Source organism: Syngnathus scovelli, chromosome 12, assembly GCF_024217435.2.
Source record: "Syngnathus scovelli strain Florida chromosome 12, RoL_Ssco_1.2, whole genome shotgun sequence".
Classification (NCBI taxonomy): Eukaryota; Metazoa; Chordata; class Actinopteri; order Syngnathiformes; family Syngnathidae; genus Syngnathus; species Syngnathus scovelli.
In genome coordinates, this window is record NC_090858.1 from 7,693,779 (window position 1) to 7,714,761 (window position 20,983).

General features: G+C 40.4%; 3 protein-coding genes across 8 annotated transcripts in view; 2 read left to right on the top strand and 1 right to left on the bottom strand.

The window, feature by feature from the left end:
* The first annotated feature begins 348 nt into the window (after positions 1 to 348).
* On the top strand, positions 349 to 7,228 carry vstm4a (V-set and transmembrane domain containing 4a). Its single transcript, XM_049735634.2, has 8 exons — positions 349 to 687; positions 2,000 to 2,452; positions 4,966 to 5,019; positions 5,110 to 5,217; positions 5,338 to 5,371; positions 5,451 to 5,599; positions 6,012 to 6,076; positions 6,645 to 7,228. Exons 1-8 carry the CDS (start codon positions 639 to 641, stop codon positions 6,795 to 6,797), a joined length of 1,065 nt encoding a protein of 354 aa, XP_049591591.1. The 5' UTR covers positions 349 to 638; the 3' UTR covers positions 6,798 to 7,228.
* Positions 7,229 to 8,554: 1,326 nt separating this feature from the next.
* Positions 8,555 to 20,983, bottom strand: part of wdfy4 (WDFY family member 4) — a 35,197-nt gene continuing 22,768 nt past the window's right edge. For all 5 annotated transcript variants that reach the window (XM_049735555.1, XM_068652652.1, XM_049735557.1 and 2 more), the window contains 17 exons: positions 20,340 to 20,425; positions 20,200 to 20,262; positions 16,379 to 16,421; positions 15,925 to 16,044; positions 15,487 to 15,610; positions 15,280 to 15,389; positions 14,207 to 14,357; positions 13,990 to 14,081; positions 12,998 to 13,207; positions 12,825 to 12,930; positions 11,607 to 11,764; positions 11,308 to 11,466; positions 10,436 to 10,615; positions 10,120 to 10,302; positions 9,485 to 9,581; positions 8,838 to 8,967; positions 8,555 to 8,756 (listed from right to left, as the gene is read on the bottom strand). In XM_049735555.1, coding sequence (XP_049591512.1) covers positions 8,693 to 8,756; positions 8,838 to 8,967; positions 9,485 to 9,581; positions 10,120 to 10,302; positions 10,436 to 10,615; positions 11,308 to 11,466; positions 11,607 to 11,764; positions 12,825 to 12,930; positions 12,998 to 13,207; positions 13,990 to 14,081; positions 14,207 to 14,357; positions 15,280 to 15,389; positions 15,487 to 15,610; positions 15,925 to 16,044; positions 16,379 to 16,421; positions 20,200 to 20,262; positions 20,340 to 20,425 — 2,076 coding nt within the window. In that variant the 3' untranslated portion in view covers positions 8,555 to 8,692. The remainder of the gene's footprint in view (positions 8,757 to 8,837; positions 8,968 to 9,484; positions 9,582 to 10,119; positions 10,303 to 10,435; positions 10,616 to 11,307; positions 11,467 to 11,606; positions 11,765 to 12,824; positions 12,931 to 12,997; positions 13,208 to 13,989; positions 14,082 to 14,206; positions 14,358 to 15,279; positions 15,390 to 15,486; positions 15,611 to 15,924; positions 16,045 to 16,378; positions 16,422 to 20,199; positions 20,263 to 20,339; positions 20,426 to 20,983) is intronic.
* Positions 17,922 to 20,949, top strand: lrrc18a (leucine rich repeat containing 18a). Of its 2 annotated transcripts, XM_049735639.2 has the most exons (3): positions 17,922 to 18,281; positions 18,362 to 18,441; positions 19,337 to 20,949. In XM_049735639.2, the coding sequence occupies exon 3, from the start codon at positions 19,341 to 19,343 to the stop codon at positions 20,151 to 20,153; it is 813 nt and encodes a 270-aa protein (XP_049591596.1). In that variant the 5' UTR covers positions 17,922 to 18,281; positions 18,362 to 18,441; positions 19,337 to 19,340; the 3' UTR covers positions 20,154 to 20,949. The 2 variants fall into 2 exon arrangements, with proteins under 2 accessions (XP_049591596.1, XP_068508755.1); XM_068652654.1 differs by having other exon boundaries at positions 17,922 to 18,441.

A 20,983-nucleotide genomic window follows, 5' to 3' on the forward strand; every position in this document is an offset into this window, starting at 1 on the left:
TGTATTGGAAGCACCAGCAGAAGTGGCAGCCTCAGCAATTCAGGCCGCCCAATAAAGCAGCAGGCCTCATTCCGCTGGGAACGTCTCTCAACCACAGCCAGAGACAAGCCCATGCCACTCTTTCCAGCAACCAGACGGGGGAGAAGTCCCACCACGGCACAAATGCATCATTACCACACGCAAGAAACAAAAACACAAGGGTCAACATATTTGACTGGCAGCATAACTAGACAAGTAATTACGGATGATGGAAATGCACATTCAGCACTTGTATGGTATACGCTTCTAAAAACGTTGCGATAGACACGTGGCTTTGCACCAAACCACCAGAGAGGACCAGAGCAACTTGGCCTCGTAGGGTTTAAGGCCTTGGCCCAAGATGCTTGACAGGAACTCAGGAAATGTCATTTCCTACGTTTAGCAGGACAGCGAGAGAGCAGAGATGTGAGCGCGAGAGAGAGAGAGACTACTGGGAGAACGAGTGGGAGTTCCTAAGTGGGAACAGAGCAACTAGTGTTTCATATTACTGCAAAAAGAAGAGAAAGAGGGGAAGAGTTAATGTGGCCCAAGGCGGCGGTGGATCGCTTGTTTTAGCGTGCTGCAGTATAGTGGGTTTATGGATTCACTGAGAGAGGACAATGTACATCTCTGTAGTGCTGCTGGTCCTGACTAAAGCTCTGCTCACAGGTAGGTTTCTCTTGTTTATTACAAAAAAAACAGTGAGCTTGCATGCAGCGAGTGCAAAAAATGCATCTGTAAATGCGTGACATGAAACCTAAAATTATAGGTTCCGTTACTTTAAGATATAAGTAGGGGGGAAAAATCACTGCAGTATGCTGAAGTTGAACGAGGTCATTTCACACTTCTGACTAGTGACGTGAAAAAAAAAAAACTTCCATCAACTCAGTAATATATTGCGTATTAGGTTTGTAAGACTCTACTTTGTTGCCACTCTTGTCGCATTCAATTTGGGAGCATGCACAGAAATGCACAAAAACTTCCATCAACTCAGTAATGTATTGCATATAAGGTTTGTAAGAACCTACTTTGTTGACACTTTTGTCGCATTCAATTTGGGAGAATGCACAGATACTCGGGGAGATTCCCAAACTACTAACCAAAACAACACTGGGTGGCATCTGGTCAATGTTCTCTTGTTGTCTCTTCTTTTCTTTTCAAGTCTGTTTTGGGCTTACTATATTGTATCCTACAAGCAGATTCCTTTTTTTATTTCTCTTTTGGCTCACACATCTTGTGTCCAGACTCACTACCTGCCGGGAAGCAAAACAGCAGCACGCGGGGGAAGCGTTTAGTAGAGGATGGGGCCAAATTTCCCTGGCTAAAAACATGACGACTTCAGATGGAGCGGTGTGAATCTGGGTGTGCATGTAAACAAAATGCTGCCATTATGTTGAACTGGGAGGAAATCAAACGCGCTGCATAAATGAAAAAAGAAGAAATGAGCTAACAAATGTAAACAAGGACATGAGATGAAAAGACATCACGGGGCGCTCTGTGTATCTTTGTTAGTACAACCACATAGTGGAAATTAGCTTTATTTTAAATCCACAGCTTGCGCTCTTTAAATTATTAACAAATGCTATTATCCCCCATCAAAAAAAAAAAAAAAAAAACACAAACATGTAAATGTTTTTTTTTTTGGGGTAAGCTAGAACGGATTATTAACGTTTCCCTTTATTTTAATGGGTAACAACGTTTTGAGTTCAGAGCATGGTTACTGGATTAATTAAACGCACATTTCAAGAGACCACAGAATAAATTTCTCTATTTCCCTATAGAATTATTCAATTTAAAATTTGTATCACATCAGCGGTCAATTGGTTCTAAATAAATAAATAAATAAGTTATAAATGACAATTAAAACTGGAGAATAACTATTTTTCTTTAACATTAAAATGAACTCTGCATCTCTCTAATTACAAATTCAAACGTGACCTCTCTTTTAGTTACTATTTGTGTTTTTATGTTTCGTCAACAGAAATATGTCATGCCCTGAACGTGACTGTGATCCCGGCGCCTGTGGTCTTGACAACCGAGCGGGACAACCTGACACTGTCCTGCCTGGTATCTCAGAGAAAGAAGAACGGCAGCAATCTCGTCCTCCGCTGGTTCTTCTCCCCTCTGGGTGCTCCCACCCCTGCGCCTCCTTTACCTCCTCCATCTCCTTCCCCCGCTGCCCCCGAGCCCTCCCAGGTCCTCATCGTCAAAATGGGCATCAAGAAAATCAAGCTGTACGGAAACTACACTCGCCGCTTCCCCCAGCCCAAGTTTCGTCTTTATGAGCAATCGGAGGGAGAGGTATACCGCTTGAGGATTCTAAACGTGACTGGGACGGACCAGGGCTTCTACACGTGTCGGGTGCACGAGATAAGAAAGTACAGGAACATATGGAGAGCATCGGCCAATGGAAGCAGCACCACACAGTTGACAGGTAACTAAAACAATTGCCTTCTGCGTGAGAGCGCTTAAGCCTGAAAACACCAGCTGCAAATTCTGTCCTCCAAAGGCCGAATTTGAAGGCCACATGATGCAACTTGACCCCACGCACCAGCAGTGTACAACTTCACTCTGCCTTCAAATCTGGCCTTTATTCCCCAAGTGAAGGTCGCTTTGAGTCACACTTTCGCAACTTTTGTTGTATTTTCTGGTCGCCTGCATGCCCTATGCTCCAATGCTGCTTCTCACAGCTCAGTTTTAGAACCACACTTTTGATTGTCAAGGAGATATCGTCGTGTGTGGTGTGCTATTTTGAAAATTGGTTAAGATGAGGCTTTCTGTTCGTTGTGGCTTGGCAATAGAACACTGTATTGGATCAGAAATGATTTTGCTGTTTTCTGAGATCTAAAATAAACATGAGAGGCAGGATTTATGAGAATAGGTGTGTCTTCTCACATCGCCGTCTTGCCAAACCCCAAGATGACTCGATTGTGGCCTATCCCCAAAAAAAAGATTAAATGAATGGACCAACCAGGACCTTGAGGTTAAGAAGAAAGAAAAGCTGTACGCTTGTAAAATGAACTGATTAGAGTTAAGTGTTAGCAAAATCAGACAAAAAAAGGAAATGGATGGATGGAATTCTTCAAACAACAAAAACTGAAGGTGTCCTTGATATGTCATTGAATCTACAAAAACTCTGAATACATAACTTTTTTTCCAGACATTTTATGTGACTCTCAGAGGACTGAAATGGGAAAAAAGTCCCCCAGCCCTAATGCAAAAAAATGCTACTAACAAATCTACTGAGTGGCAAGATGGTTGTTGATGTCATGTTCTCATAGTAATTAATGCGAGAAGCTGAACGTTCATCACATTGCAATAAAAGTTCAACCATCTTCCAAACAGTTTCCATCATCTCCGCCCCAATACGCACATTATATATATAAATCAAACAATCTGGCGTGTCGGGTTCGATTAAAAGAACCGTCAGTTATCAGCATCTTTTTAATCATCAGTTGATTCTGGCAAGCAAGTGAAGTCAAACACAGAATCCTCATACACACAGCCAAGAGAAACTGGGACGGAGAAGAGGGGGAATTCTGCTGTCATTGAATGGAAAACTTATTGTTTGGAATACCAGGGCATCCCTAAGTACCACAGGCATGAAATCCATGGTACGGAAAGAAGCAAACATTGAAAAAGCAAATACAGTGCTATACTGTAGCTTGATCATTTGTGTTGAAGCCATGCCCGTCTCTCTATATGTGTGTGTGTGTCCCATTTCAGTGGTATTTCCATATAAAAACAATGAGCTCACACAGCCAAACCACACGCAACAATATCACTCTGTGAATGAGTGCGAGCAAAGGTAGCTTGTTGCTGAGCTGGCCATGTTCACCATCTCCAAATAACATGACTTCAGCATTTTGAAAGCTCCTTTAGTTTCTCACCCAAATTCACAACCACAATAAAGCTCAGTGATTGCACACTAAATTGTTGCGGTTCCATGCAGCCGCGGTGTTGTCCGTCTATATGACGCGACAGCTCGACAGTCTGTTACAGCTCTTTTGCATACTTTTGGGCACTTTTAAGAACATTTGCACAGCGGAGGCATCTGCCAACGCCCTGTCCTACATTCAGGCCAGTGCCCCACTGACCACGAAGCCACGCGACCGCAGGCATCTCTGACATGCACTCGCCACAGAAGCAAACAAGGGCTGACATTAAAAAGGCAAACAAATTCAAATGCTAAATCTGACTGAATCTTAAATTGGGGATCTCCTCTGTCTGATGGAAAAAGACTGTGATATGGAACGCTGGAACAGCTACGCCAGTGGGTGATGCCAAATTGTGTCAACATTTAATAATCATTCATTGTTGCCTTTAAAAAGAGGGGCAAAGGCGTAATCACTCCTATTTGCGTATTTTTTTAAATTTTTTTTGCAAAGCCAGATTTCTTTATATACATCAGCTCTCCAGGTGTACCTAATAAAATGGCCAGAAAGTGTAATTTGACTAAATGTATATATCTTTTTCGTCCTGTGACATTTATTAGCGCCGTATTCACATGTGACAAGTCAATCACAGTTGATATATTTTACGAGTTTATGCGGCGTATGCATTTAAAAGACATATTAAAAAGTCATTAAGGGGTGCTTAGGTTAAGTCATTTATGTACGTAGCCCGCATTCATTCTCCTCAACCTTTTGCTAAATACCCCTGGCCTGTTCACGCCACATCATTCATTGACACATATGCACTGCAACGTCCTCATTCATTTATGGTGTGTGTGTGTGTGTGTGTGTGTGTGTGTGTGTGTGTGTGTGTGTGTGTGTGTGTGTGTGCACCACTCACCCACCATTTCAGCCCTTTGTGATATTTCTGGAAACCACAGAGGCTGTCTGGCCTCGAGTGGGTCAGTTTCTTCAGAAAACAGCAATTTACAAAGATGCTTAGTCTGGACTGTTTCTCCTTCTTAAATGTTTTTTTTTCTTCCCCTCTCTCCAGTGCATTTTACACCAGAGGCTCGTAGAGGTGAAGGAATTTGGCGTCTGTTATCAGGTATTCCCCCGGCCCTTAGCACTAATGTTGTTTCCCCAACTTTAATGGCTGGTTTTTAATGTTATTGTTCCAATGCGTTTGTCTTACTAGACGTGAACATGTGTGCTGTGCTGATCTGCTCGCTGGGCTTGCTCTCCATCTTCCTTTTCACTCTCACCATCACCATCCAGCACTTATACAGGAGACACAGGCAGAAAGGTCACTTCATTTACCATCTGCAAAGCACATGAAACAATGCTGGATTAATAAAACCTTGAAACATAATTCATTGCAGCACCTTGGACAAACTTAGACTTTTGTATTTTTGTTTCTCCACAGAAAGTTACCTTCTGGTCAAGTGTCCAGAGAGCAGGTACGATCAATGTGTCGTCATTAATACGAAACAAGACTTAACTTATTATTCTAAGTGTCATCATCTCTGCTCCATGCAGCTCCGGAGAGACAGTAACCAGCTCAAGCAGTTCTTCTAGTTCCTCTCCAAGAGCACACAATAAATACAAGATTCAGAAAAGTGATATAAAATTGGCGTTAAAACCCCCAAAGGTGCCTGAGGAGCCACCACCACTCACACCACCTGCAGGTAAAAACATCAGGATAGTTTGAGTTGTTTCACAAACAGTGCAAGACAACGGGTCAACTCAGCAAAAATGTTTTTGCACCTTGAGTGTGAAGTGATGTCTGCGTCATAGTTTCCAAATGCTTTAAAAAATAGCAAGGGCAGGACTTGAGGCTCCAGCCCCCTGTGATGCTAAGAAACTGAATGAGAAGGTTAAAATAACAGCACATGAAGGTATCATTAGAGAGGCAATATAATTCAATTTGCAGCACCATGAAAACAACAAGCTAGAGAAAAACAGAGAAGGAAACTTTATACTCTTATTTGAGCAAAGTCCCACATCAAGAATTCAAGTTAGAAGCATCATCAGTAAAACAAATCAAAAGAGCTTACACGTAAAAAAAAGACAATTATTTACCTGTTTTTATTTTTGCAGTGCCTGTGGCTTCAAAAAGACCCCAGAAGCCCAAAAGGTCAAAGGTTCCAAGGAAGTCTGCCACTGTAAGTCTGTAACTTCAACATGTCCTCTTCTGATGTCAGTAATAGGACAAAATTAATTTAATCATTTTTAAAAGGCACTTATAAAATTATTGCAGCTGAAACGTGCAAGAGGGAATATGTCTCATGACCGCGTGATTGTCTACAGGAGTTTATTGCTCTGACTTCATTCGGTTACGAGTGTGATAATTATATTTATCGCTATTGCTTCTCAAACACAATTATTTATTTAGGGTGCTTCACTGGTTTTATTTCTACAATTTAACTAGTAAGTTCAAACAGAAGAAAAGTAGAAGAAAAGTACTCCAAACACTATTGTAATATTGATATCAAAAATTAATTTTTACACAATTTTTTATTACATTTATTAAATTAATTCTTGATTTGAATGTACTATTTTAAAAAGAAAAATCAATACATAGGACTGTTGCAAACACAAATGCTGAGCAGGCAGCATTAGCAGTGCAATCGGTATTTTCCCCCCAAACCTGATCTACTGTCACAAAATAAATATATGCATGTATGCGGTCTTTTCGTATTCCTGTCTAAATCCCCCGAATCCCATTGGCAGCATCAAGCACATAAGGATGACAGCCTGACATACGCGGAACTAGAGTTGGTCCGACCAACTGTGGAACCCCCAGCTTCGACCAGTCCAGACCCGGACCCTTCCAGCCCAGACACGGTGTACGCTCAGATCCTCTTCCAGGAGAAGCAGCTGTAAATACAGCAGCTCAATCTGAACCCATGGATGTCTCACTACCTCCCGGAGAGGAAGACATGATTGGGTTCCGGAGTGAGGATGTGTATTTATGAACATGCAATCTGACAATTAGCATTTGTTTTTTTGCGTGTCTATGAGCACCTGGTTCCAGTCCAACACAGACATTTTTGAGGGGCCTTATTTTATTGTTTGCTTTGTCAGCATCTCTGGTCTGTGATCCAGATGTTCATAAGAATGCTCTGTTATTGCTGAGTGGGGGCTCAGGAGAGAAATCATTGTCAATGCTCCTTTTCCTCAACAACACTGCAACCCTCAGCTTTTTACATAATAGTTTACAGTGGAAAAACCCTTAAATAATAAATACCAATGTAAAATATATGCATATGCCAATGTAAAATATTTGTTTCATATAAAAACAGTTTCTAAAATGATCTGGTGATTTTCCTGTCATATTCATAATATAATCCACGAGGAAGACGTACAATAATTAATGTTACTATTTTACGGCATTTATTTACGCAGTCAAGGTATTAAAATTTCACATAAAATTTTTATTCCAACGCTGCAGATAAAACCCATCTTGATTCAAAGAAGCTTAAAAAACAATTACTGAGATATGACTGTAAAGTTGTTTGGTTACCCCTTACATGTACAAATTCTAAATATCCCTGCGAAAGAAGTGTGCTGTCAGAGCGGATGTGTATGTGAAAGAGCCCTGAGATAATTATTGTTATGATTTGGGGCCAAGCACATAAACTAAATTGAATTGAACTGCGGATCACAGGGAGTCGATCCAGGCAAAATGGCCTCGGCAATTAGCCGCAAATAACACATTTCGGGGGGTGCATGCATTACGCTCAAGCAGGCAAGAAAGGTGAAGGTCGTGAGGCATTTCCTGAAGGTCAAGTTGAAAAATAGAAGAGCAGAAAGATGCACACTCTGTGAGTGGGAGAGGCAATGATGATGAGGATGAGGATTCTCATCATCCCCCACAGTTCGCTCTCGTTGACCAGGATGAACCCGCTAATGACGACATTTATTCAAATTAGACTAATTGTAATCATGGTTAATAATTAGCTTTACAGTGCAGTATAATTGGGTTAGGCTACAAGATGGTTCTGCCTTGGCGCTATAATTTATTTGATTTAATTACTGTGAAGAAGCAGACGCTTGGACATCTCTATCATAAAACCAGCCATGTAGAAAGAATGGAGCGGCCGTTGTCTTTAGAGAAGGTCATTGGCGGCTCTCTGGGAAAATTACGACGACTATTTTCCACTCTATTAAGCTACTTCACTTAGCACAATTAGCTGCACACACAAAGGTTAAAGACAGAGACCTCCTCCTTTATGACGGGGGAGATCGCATGTGCAAGGAAAAAGTGCCACAAAGACTGAGGTCCTTTTTTAAACCAGTTTCCAACCAGGGGCCCATGCAAACTAAAAACTATCCGACAATCTTCCAACATCTGATTGGTTGGTTAGAGCAAAACCTATTGCAGCCAACTTCAACCAGTAAAACAGGCTGACAAGCAGTGTAAAAGCACTGCGAAAAAAACAATAATCACACTGGCCAAAATAACAAAAAGAGGATGAGAGAGACACAAAATTAATTAATAACACATTATTGGAAACATATTTTGACCAGTAGAACTATTCACAATGTGGTAAAATGGTCCCATACCACAAACATTTTGCAGAGCTAAACACTCACAGCTGGCCTGCTGAGCTTTAAGAATTAGTGCAAATAGCCACCAATAGCTACAAATGTTTAATTCGATTTGCAAGTCAGTATTTACATATAAAGGTACAGTACTAAATATTCACATCCGAGGTAAGGTTCACTACTTTTCAAGTCTTGAGACACCAATTCACAGATTGAAGCCACATATGAGCTTACTGGCAGGTCCAAGTGAAAACCCGACCCCAGGCGTCCCCTGCCAGCAGCGTCGCATGACTCCTACAAAAAAGACACTTTTGTAACCTACTCAACACAACATAATTAAGTCCAGCGGTTTTCAGTGCGTTATCATGTAAATACCTGGACACGGCCAACGCTGTGATAGCCGGATTAGTTTTGCTTCGATGCTGCGACGCAGCCTGACTTCTGTTCAGTTCCCGACACAACACCAGACGTCTCTTCCAACGTTTCACCTGCTGCGAGTTGCTCGCTATGGAATGATGATAATCAGTATTAGGTATTGCAATTATTTCTCAGTGGTCAATAGGCTGCCAAAGTGTAAAAAATCCCTTAAATGTAAATGTTACGTTAAGAGTAGTCTAGGTGTAATTTGCCCAGCGCAATGCTGGAGTGAGGTGAAGAGGGGCTGTAACCAACCAACGTATGCCAAATTGGATCTGGGTATTATTGCTTTCTAAATTATACGCGCACACGAACGTCAGCAGATTCACTCATCAGTGTTTACTGCCTGGATGTTTAATAACTTTATAACAACATCCTTCCTGCTAGCCCTAACACTAGCGAGGGATCTGAAAAAGCACACAGCTTGCTTGGAGAGCGCTTCAAAATAATCATCTCACACTTAAGGATTTATCTAATTAGAGGCGTGATTTCCGTGTGAAACTAAAGAGTAAAAATACTTTGGGTGCAGTTTTCCACTCGGCCACTCCCTTCATCTTGTCTGTTATAAATAGATCTATATCGGATTGTGAAGCGAGCGGCATTACCGGCGCTCTCTGCCAGCGCTGTTGGGTCTCGCCCTGGGGACACGAGCTCTTCTGGAGGGCCAGTTAATTGTGTTCTGGTGTACTCGCTCCTCCATATCTATGTGAAAGACACATAACGAGTAGCAAAATCAGACATAATTCAACATAATAGCAAACACGCACACACGCGCAGCGGGGTACGCGCACTCTCCATAACTCAAGGTAATAATAAAGTAATAATACCAATTGTGCGCATGTGTTGGCATTGGCACCCGTTCCCTCGCGGGGGCCTAATTTAAGAGTTTGCAGTTTGATTGCAGCAAGGCAGCATTATGCTTATATTAAACACACACAACCCATATGCTGTTATTATTACCTTGATGGACACCAGGCCGCAACCTGAGACGCTAACAGCAAAGTAATGACATGCGTTCAAACACTAAGCTGTATAAAGCAAAACAATAACTGCAATCTTGTACCTGTTATGGTCACCAAAAGTGCAGTGACTCTCAATTGGAGGTGAGTGAAATTCGTGGCCATATTTTGTGCTTCTGTTATACTTTATTTTAATATACTCATTTTGGGACATGCGTTATTGTGTTCATCTTAGTTCCTTAAAGTGCTCTATAAGGTACTTAGAGTTCTATAATACTTGCCCGTATGATGCCATCGGCACAACCGGTGACCACGACATTCCTGGCGTCCCACTCATGTCGCTGTGTGAAGCTGACACAATGGATGTCAGCCCGAGGCCCACAGGAAGTGTCGGTGCGGGCCAAAAGTTGACCCTTCATCGTCCACAAGTAGAGCATAGGCCCAGCACATGACGCAATCTCACCCTTGGACAGAGCAGTGCAGCGTTAACGCCCTTCACAAAATGGAGGAAATGCAACAAGCAGCCTCCCTTCCTTATTGGGTGAAAGGCGTAAAGACGTGATGGCGCTGAGCCAAACATAATATGACACAACTTACCGTGAGGTCATTTATAGCCACAGCACAGATGCTGCTTGTATGTCCCACCAGCTGTGTGATGTAGCTGAGCTCCTCCAGATCCCACAAGATGCAAGTGAGATCACCGGATCCGCTCACCACTAAGCTATGGACCTCAGACGCAGTCATGCATGTCACCACGTCAGTGTGGCCGTATAGCGGCTGTGGGGAAAAATGACATGCAGAACAGAGCGATTAAAAAAAAAAAAAAAATCTGACATACATTTATATAGTAATAAACGAAATGATCTCAAATTTGAACAAGATGTGGAATAGTCTGAATACAAATACACTATTGGAAAAGGATTTCAGAAGCAAATTAAAAGAGGAAGGCCAAAAGGATGATATGTCTCAGATAGTGCTTTCTGAAATTTTTATTTTTCAATAGGAAGCCAATATAATTTTGTTTAATTTGGGTATGTATTTAGTAATACTCAGATTTCAAAATGTGTTTTCTTTGCTTCCTTTATTTTTCAATATGAAGCCAATTAAATTTTGTTTAATTCGGGTATGTATTTAGTCATACTCAGATTTTAAAATGTGTTTTTTTTGCTTCCTTTTTAACACCCATCAATGTAATTAAGGCAAGTACCAGATATGTTTTAAATAGAGACAAAATAACCACCAATATTAATTCATATTTAATTTAATATCATTGTTTTGTATATAGCAGGTGGGAGGCAACATATATTTTACAAAAAAATAGAATAACATTGACAATATTATTATAGTTTAGGTCAAGTGAAATATTAGTATAATTTAGGTCAAGTAAATTTGAAAACAAAATGGGAAAATTCAAAGAGCCAACAAGAATGTTACTGTATGTTTAAAAAGAAACATGCAGCCAGACTCACCCGTCTGAGTTTCATGTGGATGACTTTGTCCTTGTTGATCAACACATCCCACACACAAACCACAGTGCTGCTTCCTGCAGTGATGACGGTCGTTGGGTTGGGTCGGACAGCACATGTTGTTGCCCCCCAGGCACATAAATTCTCACACACGACAAATGTCTTGGGGTAGACACGTAAACGCAAAAAACATGAGGACACTGTACTGTTACTGAGGATTTCCATGCAACATATATTGTAGCATTGGGTGTGCAGTCGTTTCATTTTGCTTTCAATCATGCACGAAGACATTAAACAATTACCTTTCCAGTAGTATAATTTCCAAAGGTGCAACTGTTGTCAGGGAAACCCCAATTGAAGGAGCAGCTCAATGAAGGAGACAGGAGGAGTCGGTTTCTCTCCAGGATCACCACCTCTTTTTCCAAACACACTATTTGACCCACTGGACCTCTTGCTAGTTCTGAAGAAATATCATAATGTTATGTGACAGTGAGCGTGACAGGAAATGACGACAAAAACCTACATCCTCTCATTTAAATATCTATCAATTTAATTTGTTAACAATTGTGACCTAGCTTTGACTTAAAAAACTGGATTTGACTACGCTGAGTCAGCTCATGCTTATATAGAATGTCATTTGATAAATCACAGATAATGTCAGCCGCCAGATTGAATCTGGCAAACACCGGTATCCTAGTTGGCTTCAAAAGTTGCATGTTTGTGTGTGTGCATGCATGTACGTGTGTGTGTGTGTGAGCGTGCGCGTGTGCACGCAGAGCTGTAATTGCTCCTGTAATTGACCTATCCGTACAAGCACAAATCATTACATCCTGTCACCAGCTCTGCACGGAAAATCCCCAGAAAGTAGCTAAGACCCGGCATTCCTCCTCCTATTCATCTCTATCTGCTTATTGATCAGATCAGACACTCTAAGATTTAATATGAAATGTAATATGCAGGAATCTCTCCCTGAGCATTTGCAGATTCATCTCCTCTCCCTCAGTGGGCCTGTAGGGATATTCAGATTATTAAGTAGAGCTCAGCAAAAGAGTCATCTCCATATCGTAGTTCACAGATAGTGCCTTCCTCTCTGTCCATAGTGTAAATTAAAATATGGATGCTCTCGCGCCGTTGCAACGATCCCCCGGAGACCGCGACACATCTTGTATACAATAATTGGCGTCAAACGGTGTGAGATAAAATAAAGGCGGGGAACAACACAAAGTGGTGGCAGATGGAGATGACAATAATTGCATGCTATTTTATGGATTGTAACAATAACAAACAGAAGGGCCCAAAATGTATGTGTGAAACCAGTTAAATTCATTATTATTGTCAATAATTTAGAATTCATTCTACAGCAGTTTAATCAAAATAAATTAAATGTATACTTGTTTTATTTCACTATTTTTAGCATCGTACGTAGTAAAGTAACAAAGGCTCGGTGGTCCAGTTTAAAGTATGGAGCAGGCGAATGTGCCCCACCGGCCACCCTTTGCACACCCCTTCTTCAAACGTACCTCGAAACGGTTGGGCAGTAGTCTTGAGTTTGTCGAGAGTGATGAAAAATGGAATTGGGTGAGATGGTGATGACACTTCTTTCTTCGGATGGGGTTTAGTGAAGAGCTAAGGCAAGGACACAATGATTTTTTTCTTTTAAATTTGAGTCACAAATGTGCAATTTTTTTTTTACCTGTTTGGGAATTTGGCCAAAGTTGTTGACATAGCCAAAGATTGTGCTCCTAATCAGCGGATCTTTAGCATCCTGACGACCTCTCTGGGCATAAAAGTAAGGATGGAAGGTGTTGACACTTTCCACAGCAGCGGGACCTTGCTGTCTGTAGCCAAAGATCAGGTCGATCCACAAGTGGAGGTGTGCGCTCACGTAGTCACTTTCCAAAGCCTGTTATAAAAATATACAGTTTATTGTTGCAAACCACAACACTGGCATGCACAACTTTCTAATTACAGTGAGGCTAAAGTCATCCGTCAAACTTTTAATATGAAACTAGAGCAACACTTATTTTAAAATGCACATGCAGTCCAATTAAAAAAAAAAAAACAATGTGTTTCTTGAAAAGTCCATTTACAAGTAAGATGCTGCATAGTTATGAGCGTTATCACCATGTTGGCAGTAAAGAAATTTGTCCGGAATTAGCTAGAGATTGTTTTTGAAGAGTTAATAAAGAAAAAGAGGACATAAGGACCTGCAGCATGCTGGCAAATATTCTTAATCATCCCACCCTAGTGTAACAATGAAAAAAAACTCATACTGAGGATATATTGTCCTAATTTAATTTGTGTACGGAAGACAAATAATCTTCAAAAGTTACTAATTTTATGCTCATGGTTGAGTAGATTGTGCCGTGAAAACAGTGAAGATACCCCAAGATAGATAGCTGAAGGAAGGGAGAATCAAGAGCAAAATAAAAAGCAGACATCCAGCTGAGAAAGTGGAGGGAGCCCGCAGACATGATGCATTGTGGGAAAAAAGAAAGGCCTGCTTTGGGTTGTGCTGAATAGGCTTGTCTGCTGCTATATTTTTATTGAAAAGCAAGAGAAGTGGCCGATATGAGAAATTTGAGGATAACATTTGTTTAGTGATGAACAGTAATATTTGGTCTTACGGGAAAACATCTATTAAGTTAAGTAAGTGTCCGAAAGTGAGGGGGTGAGGTCACTGACCTCACGCTGGATTCTAATGAATTCCTGAGGGTCATCTTTGGCCCATGCCGGCAGCTCCACATCTCCCAGAGCGGTTCCGTCCGCCCTGCAGCCTAAAAGAAGATTTGTGTTATATCTAACACGTTTTGCAAATGTTTGGCGACCTACTTTTAGGATTAGTTAAATATCAAGCTAAAACTGACATTGTCAACTGAATAAGCATTTTAGAGCCCCTTACCCAGCTGCATGTGGTTGGAGTTGAGCAAAAAGTCCGGCAGGTAGTAAAACTCCGGAATCAGCTCTCTGACGTCACTCATGTTATCTCGGGAGGCCGACTCCCATTCCTTGTTTACACTAAAAAACATCCGCTCTGGGATATCAAACCCACCCTGTGAAAAGAGAAGACAGATAAAGTAAAAACTTCACGTTATGTTCTATTAATACAGTAGTCAGAGAAGGCAACCTCACTGCAGACAAAGGAAGCTTTTCATACTTCCGTAAATTCCTATAATCTGTGATGAAAATCTCATGAGAGGGAATGTAATTTAGGATAAAACAATTATTGAAATGAATGAAAATAGCTTATATATTGATAAACCAGGTTAGAGATGGAAATCCAGTTATGGATATTACAACACGACTGTTGTTCGCCTCAGTAGACAAAAAGACACAGTAATTCACCAGACTAGCATCTTTATTGCTTTATTCTGACTATCAAATATGCATGCCTTTTCATTATAATCAATTGGACGCCGAAATTTGCAACATCAATGGCTATCTTTGTGGGCTGCTTTTGGATGCCTCATGCAGTTATTTGCATATATATTGGAATCTCACCATGTTTTGTTTTCAAAAAGAGACAAAAACCGACAACAAATGCTGCACAAACAGCTTAACAGTTTATTTATTTTACTCCTCAAAATGTATTTTTTTTAACAAAAAAAATGTGTGAGCTGCAGATTTTGTATGCGCCAGTCTATGTGCATTGACAAATTAGCAACTGACTAATATTTTATATTTTTAATTTCATCTACATTTCTATTCATTACAGCTGCTGTACATTCATTTTAATTATTCTAATCGCTAATAAAGACCCTATCCATACATTCAGAAATCCCTTCATATTTGTGATGTGACAGCTTGATTAAATTTTTTTGTTACATTTTTATAAATTATGAGGGAAATTAATGTTCTGGATGATGAACAACTCATTGAATCAAAGATGAAAGTTCCCAAATGATCTAATTTTCGCACAAGATTGACTAATAATGACAGTGTATGTTCGTGCTAACAATTTATATTGTGTTATACCTGCAGTGTCTGAAAGGTATGAGAAAACGGCTCCATTCGAACAAGGAAGGAGGCCACAATGATGGCTGAGGAATAGTGGGTACAGTAGTGGCATCGTGCTGACAAACCTCCTAAAACGATTGAAAAAGAACACATGGCATGTTGAATACGAGGGGTAATCCACTGCCAAATATAAGAATTAAGGAAAATAAAAAGCTGGAAAGATACCTTCACCCTCACTATGCTCCGCTTCTTCATATCTCTGGATAAACATCTGCTTTCTTTTCTCCGTCTGAGCGCCCATTGGTTTGGACAGGTCTCGGAATGTTGCGGGATCTGACAGGTCCAGTGTCTGGGTCAAATGTTAGATAAACATTTACAATAATAAATCACTCATTGCATCTTATTTTAGTTTGCATGACTGTTAATTAAAAAAGAAATGGTCTTTGGTATGGTTGAGAGTGCAGTGATTTGTATGCAGGCTCCATCAAGTGGTATGTAAAAGAATTACTGAATTCAAACTTTCCATGATGCTGCATTAACTGTAAAAAAAATATTTTAAATTTAGCGTGTGTGATCATTATAGCGGGATTTGGAAAACTACATATTTAGGTGGTACATGCTGTGACATGTTCTAGAGCCACTGGCCTAGATTAGAAACTGTACCTCGGACTTGTAGTCAGCTAGGACCCAAGGAAACACAGGATATTGCATGAGGTCATTGTATGTTCTCCCACCAAGAGTATTCAAATGCATCAAGTACTCGAAGTTACTGATCTCCCCTTTCTGTGGGACGAAAACGTACACAGAGATAAAGAACACATAAAGAAATGTTCAAAAAAAAGATAAAGAAAAAAATTGGCGTGCATGGAGAACGACATTAGTTTTTACTTAGTGTTGATGGTGTGAACACAGTAATTATACTTCTTATTTGAAAGATGATGGAGACCGGAGGGCAACCTTACTACCTAATAATGCTTATTCTCCCATTTTAATTGACTGTATTTTAACCTATGAGTCAGATTTTCTGAGAACAGATGTTGCTTACGCATTGATCTGGTGCACAAACAAAACTTAAAGTGGATAAAAATAACAGAAGAGATTCTCATCTGAGTCATACCTGCCATTTAACAAGGGTTGTCTTCTCAACCGTGGGAGTCTTCCTGATACACAAGGAAAAAAAGTGGCTTGTGTTAACACCATAGGAAAAACTTTTTTTTTTTTTTTTTTAAACCACATACGTACGTATTTGTTATACTTGGTTCCAAGCAACTGGTGACGATAGGAACAGCAGAAGTAAACAGCAACATTTGTGTAATGTGGACCTTTTTTTGTTTTAAGTATAGACCGCTGCGGTACATTTCCCAATTCACACAGTTAATCTTGATCTGCTCAATTTTATCCTGTTTATGGGTAAACCATTTCAATCATTTCAATTGTAGAATAAGCTTTCCCTTCAGTGTCGCTCCAACAGTACTTTCATTATTTGCAGATCTTATTACAGAATTACTTTCATTTCTTTTTTACCCTGACCCTCAAAGCTCAGTGTTACTCAAGTTAAGCAAGTGATCAAGGCAGATGGTCACATTGTTTTTGTACTTTTCTAGTGTTTTATCAGTTTGCTTTATGCCCAATATAACAAGAATTTGTTCATGTCCTGCTGGGTAGGATGAAAAGGTGACTTGATTTTACTTTAGTTGTGATGTGTCAATAAAGTTCTTGAAATTATTTTTTTCACAAAATCAAGTAAGAAAAGCTAACTGACCAATAAATTTAGTATATTATGTGCATTGTGTGAATAATACAGTTTTAAATTGAACTTTTAGTTTAATGAACTTAATTAAAAATACATTCGAGTTATGTTCTCAAATGGATGGGGAATAATTTGTTTTGATTTCCACATTATAAATTACTCTGAGGACGTGAACATATGAGTTCCAATAATTTCAACACATATGAACCTGGATCATAACAATAATAGTAGGTAAGTGGTGAACACAGTTCGTGCACGTTACTTATGTCGTAACGCGCACAATTGCTCTATGCATTTCAAGCATTTGGTGTTGACTCAACAAATAAATGCAGGAGGGCTGAAATCCTGAGTTCAAATGATTAGTTATAGTAGGTTAACTCAGATTCATGTTAATAATAGGCGACCTTAACTGTCACGTTCAAGGTGACGTCATCGCTTTCCGCGACGACAGTTTGATGACGTCAAAGGTAAACAAACTGTGGATCGGAGTTACCGATACAATCGGTGCGGCTCTTTGTAGAAATATAAACGAAATGCGTCGCTTCACTTTCAAACTTCTGTAACGCCACCGTTGCAACGCCATGTGGATGTAACCAGAAAATGTCGTGACATACAAATCCGTTTTTTAACCAAACTGCTGCTACGACCTCCCAACGAAGGGTAGAGAAGAATTAAGGCAAAAGCAGTCGAAGCCAGATCGCACAGATGGATGGGCGTGTTGCGTGATTGACAGAAGTTATTCTTTCGCTTCAGAAAGACGCTACAATTCAATATTGCAATGCAGTGGCATTTATATTACAGGATAGGTTACATTTAATTGCCTAGTGTTACAATAGGCTTCTAGTTAAAGACTATATATATATATATATATATATATATATATATATATATATATATATATATATATATATATATATAACAAAGTGATAAGTGACAGTGTTTAATTGTTTCCGTTACTTCCACACTGATAGTTAATCTACGCAAGCATGCATATCTATGTGAGATTGTAATGAACATTTCATAAAGTAATTTACTCACACAAGACAATCTATCCAAGTTGTTTAATTTAGATTAGGAGAGCATTCATTTGCTCCTGAAATCTGCTTCCCCCTCTGTGGGCCCGTAACGTGACAATACAATCCTGCTGCCAAGGACCCCGCGTTGCTTAGTAACAATGCCAAACAAGAGAAAACTTGCATTTTCCGTGTGGAGGAAAGAAAACATTGCATTCCCGAGTTTTCCTCTCAACTTTGAGGATTACAATCACCAGGTATTACCTCAGTACATTGTCTACATGCTGACAACTAGTTTGTTGCGATGGTCAAACCAGCGCTTCCTTTTTTGGCACAGGGTCTGATGCTGCTGGTAGGCTTTTGAAACGGAAGACTATCACCACTTTGTTAAGTCGGAATTGGGAATACATGACTATGGTGAGTAAAAAAGATTCATTTATGTTGATATTAGTCAAGTACAATAGAACAGATACATTTCTAAGACCTCACACTTCATCCAATAAACCCTGAGCAAATTATTTTGTAAGCCCACACTAAATCAATCATTGGCTTTGGCCCAGTATGTGTTATCTAATTGCAGGCAATAATTTCATGCAATAGTTTTCTATAGGAGGTTATAATAGAACAAGCACCAGTGGATAGCCCCTCTCATCCTGAGGATGATGAATGAGGCGAGAGAGGGCCTTGGGGTGTAACACAGACACAAACACTGCGTACCTTTCTCTCTTAGACAGGAGGGGGGGCAAGGCTTCATCACATGCAAAATATCCCATAACTATCATTTATCAAAGTCCTGATTTTGACTTTTCACTCATGTACATCTACTTTAGTACAGTGAAGTTGTGTATGTAATTAGACTTGCGTGCCCCTAGCACCCCAAATAAATAAACACGCACTTCCGTTCCTGGCCAAACAACACACTCGGTGATGGAGCATCAGCACTCATTTGTTTTTGCTGCATTACCCAGTGTCGCCTCTCTGCGATTGTTCCCCAGCATTAGCCTTAATTAGAGAGTCGTGCTCTTAAATACCCCCATGGGCAACACCGGGTGAGCGCGTGCTAGTTCAAACATAACACTACGCGCGCAAACACACACACACGCACACACACACACACACACGCATACAAGCTCTTAATTCCTCAGAGAGAATGCTTTTCCCATTGCCGCCGGTTATACATGAGCCTTTTTTAGTGTGTGAATAAATCACATCAGCCGTGCACATCAATGCACTCTGGAAATGTATTTTAAATGTTGATATAAGCCCGAAATCGTGAGCTCAATCATGTGATTATTCCCTGTGTGTGTTACAGCACCATGCCCAAAAGGAAAGCAAACACGGGGACACAGGTGACACTCAAGTATGCCAAAAAGGCCATCCGGATGAAACCCGACGGGTGGCGGCGACTCACACTTAGCAACATGGGCATCACCATTTTCCCGAAGTGTATCTTCAAACTGACTAATATGGATGAGTTGGATCTCAGTCGCAACCACATACAAAAAATCCCAGAGGGCATCGGGAAGTTGTCATCGCTCAGGTGGCTGGACCTTCACAGCAACAAGCTAGAGTCTGTGCCCGAGTCCATTGGTAAACTGGCGGGCTTGACCTATCTCAACCTCTGTAACAATCGTCTCACCTCATCAGGTTTGCCCACTACGCTGGCTTCCCTTAAAAACCTGACGAGTCTAAATCTGGGGTTGAACAAGCTGGATGCCCTGCTTCCTACTATGGTCCCTATGGAGAGCCTCCAAGAATTAGGTTTGTTCGACAACCTCTTCACCCACCTCCCAGACTTTGTGAACGCACTCCGCAATCTGGCTAAAGTCAACATAAAACGGAATCCCTTGCTGATAGTGAATGAGGACGGCGAGGAGATGGAAACTGAAAAGTCAGACGACGACGACGGTGTGTACCTTGTCCACGAAAGTAGACTGTGTAGTGTGTGTCTGAAAATATGTAAAGACCCAGGAGGAAAGCATTTGAGAGGAGATTGCATGAGGGAAAAGTTTGAGGACAAAAGGTCTTTTTCGGGACTCGTGACACCGAACTCGGTGGCTGCGGCCAATCAGGACGTGTGGAGAGTTAAGAAACGAGAACACTTTCAAATGTTGGAAAGCAATATTTAGGTATGAAAGCATTTGCTGTGTCAGTAAATGACTGTTTCTTAACTACCTGGCATTCGCGATGATGTCAGCAACGCCTCTGCCTTTTAATGATGAGACCACCTTGCACAACCTGCAAGACAGATTTTAGAGCAAGGTAACACTTATGTCAAGAGATTTCACATCCATCATTCGGAGAAGTCTTTTTACCGTTGGTATGCAGAGACATGGTTTTTATTTATAAACACCAAGAAGGCTGAGTGGCCATTTTTCATGAAGACCTCAATGGCATTGTCCTATGAAAGAAGACAGTGTTTTACTTTAAGGTAACATTGCATGGTACTAATTTTAAAGGCATTTCAACTTCAAGATCAATGATGGAAAATGCATGCGTTTAGCACATTGAATGTTTTACCTAACGTCAACATCTAAAGTTGTGTTTACAGAACTTTCAGCTGACCCAAATAAGAAATTTGATGACTCCCCAGGAAAGAAACAAAATGATCAACATATGCATCAAATTACAGAGGGAGGAATGAAAGATGATTCAGTGCAAAAAATAAGAATCAAAAATCCCTTAGTCAGTGTTATGTCACAGGTGTCAAACACATGGACCGTGGGCCAGATTGTTTTCTGTTCAAAACTACTTAGCCATTATCAAACGATACCAATTGCACTCGTCTGTATGCTTTGAGGGATTGGTGTTAGATGATATTGGTGTTGATTTTTCATTTTGGATGTCATTAAATCTGCCCATGTTTACACAAAAGACAAACATTTATGCATTCTGTCCTTTACTGTCCAAAATAGATACGTAAAACACAGAAGTGGTGTTCAAACGTGCATTTTGTAGT

Excerpts from the sequence above, each read along its gene's own strand:
- lrrc18a (XM_068652654.1), top strand. The coding sequence starts at position 19,341 with ATGCCCAAAAGGAAAGCAAACACGGGGACACAGGTGACACTCAAGTAT.
- vstm4a (XM_049735634.2), top strand. The coding sequence starts at position 639 with ATGTACATCTCTGTAGTGCTGCTGGTCCTGACTAAAGCTCTGCTCACA. Across the intron at positions 688-1,999 it reads GACTAAAGCTCTGCTCACAG|AAATATGTCATGCCCTGAAC; the intron begins GTAGGTTTCTCT and ends TTTCGTCAACAG. Across the intron at positions 5,600-6,011 it reads ACCACTCACACCACCTGCAG|TGCCTGTGGCTTCAAAAAGA; the intron begins GTAAAAACATCA and ends TTATTTTTGCAG.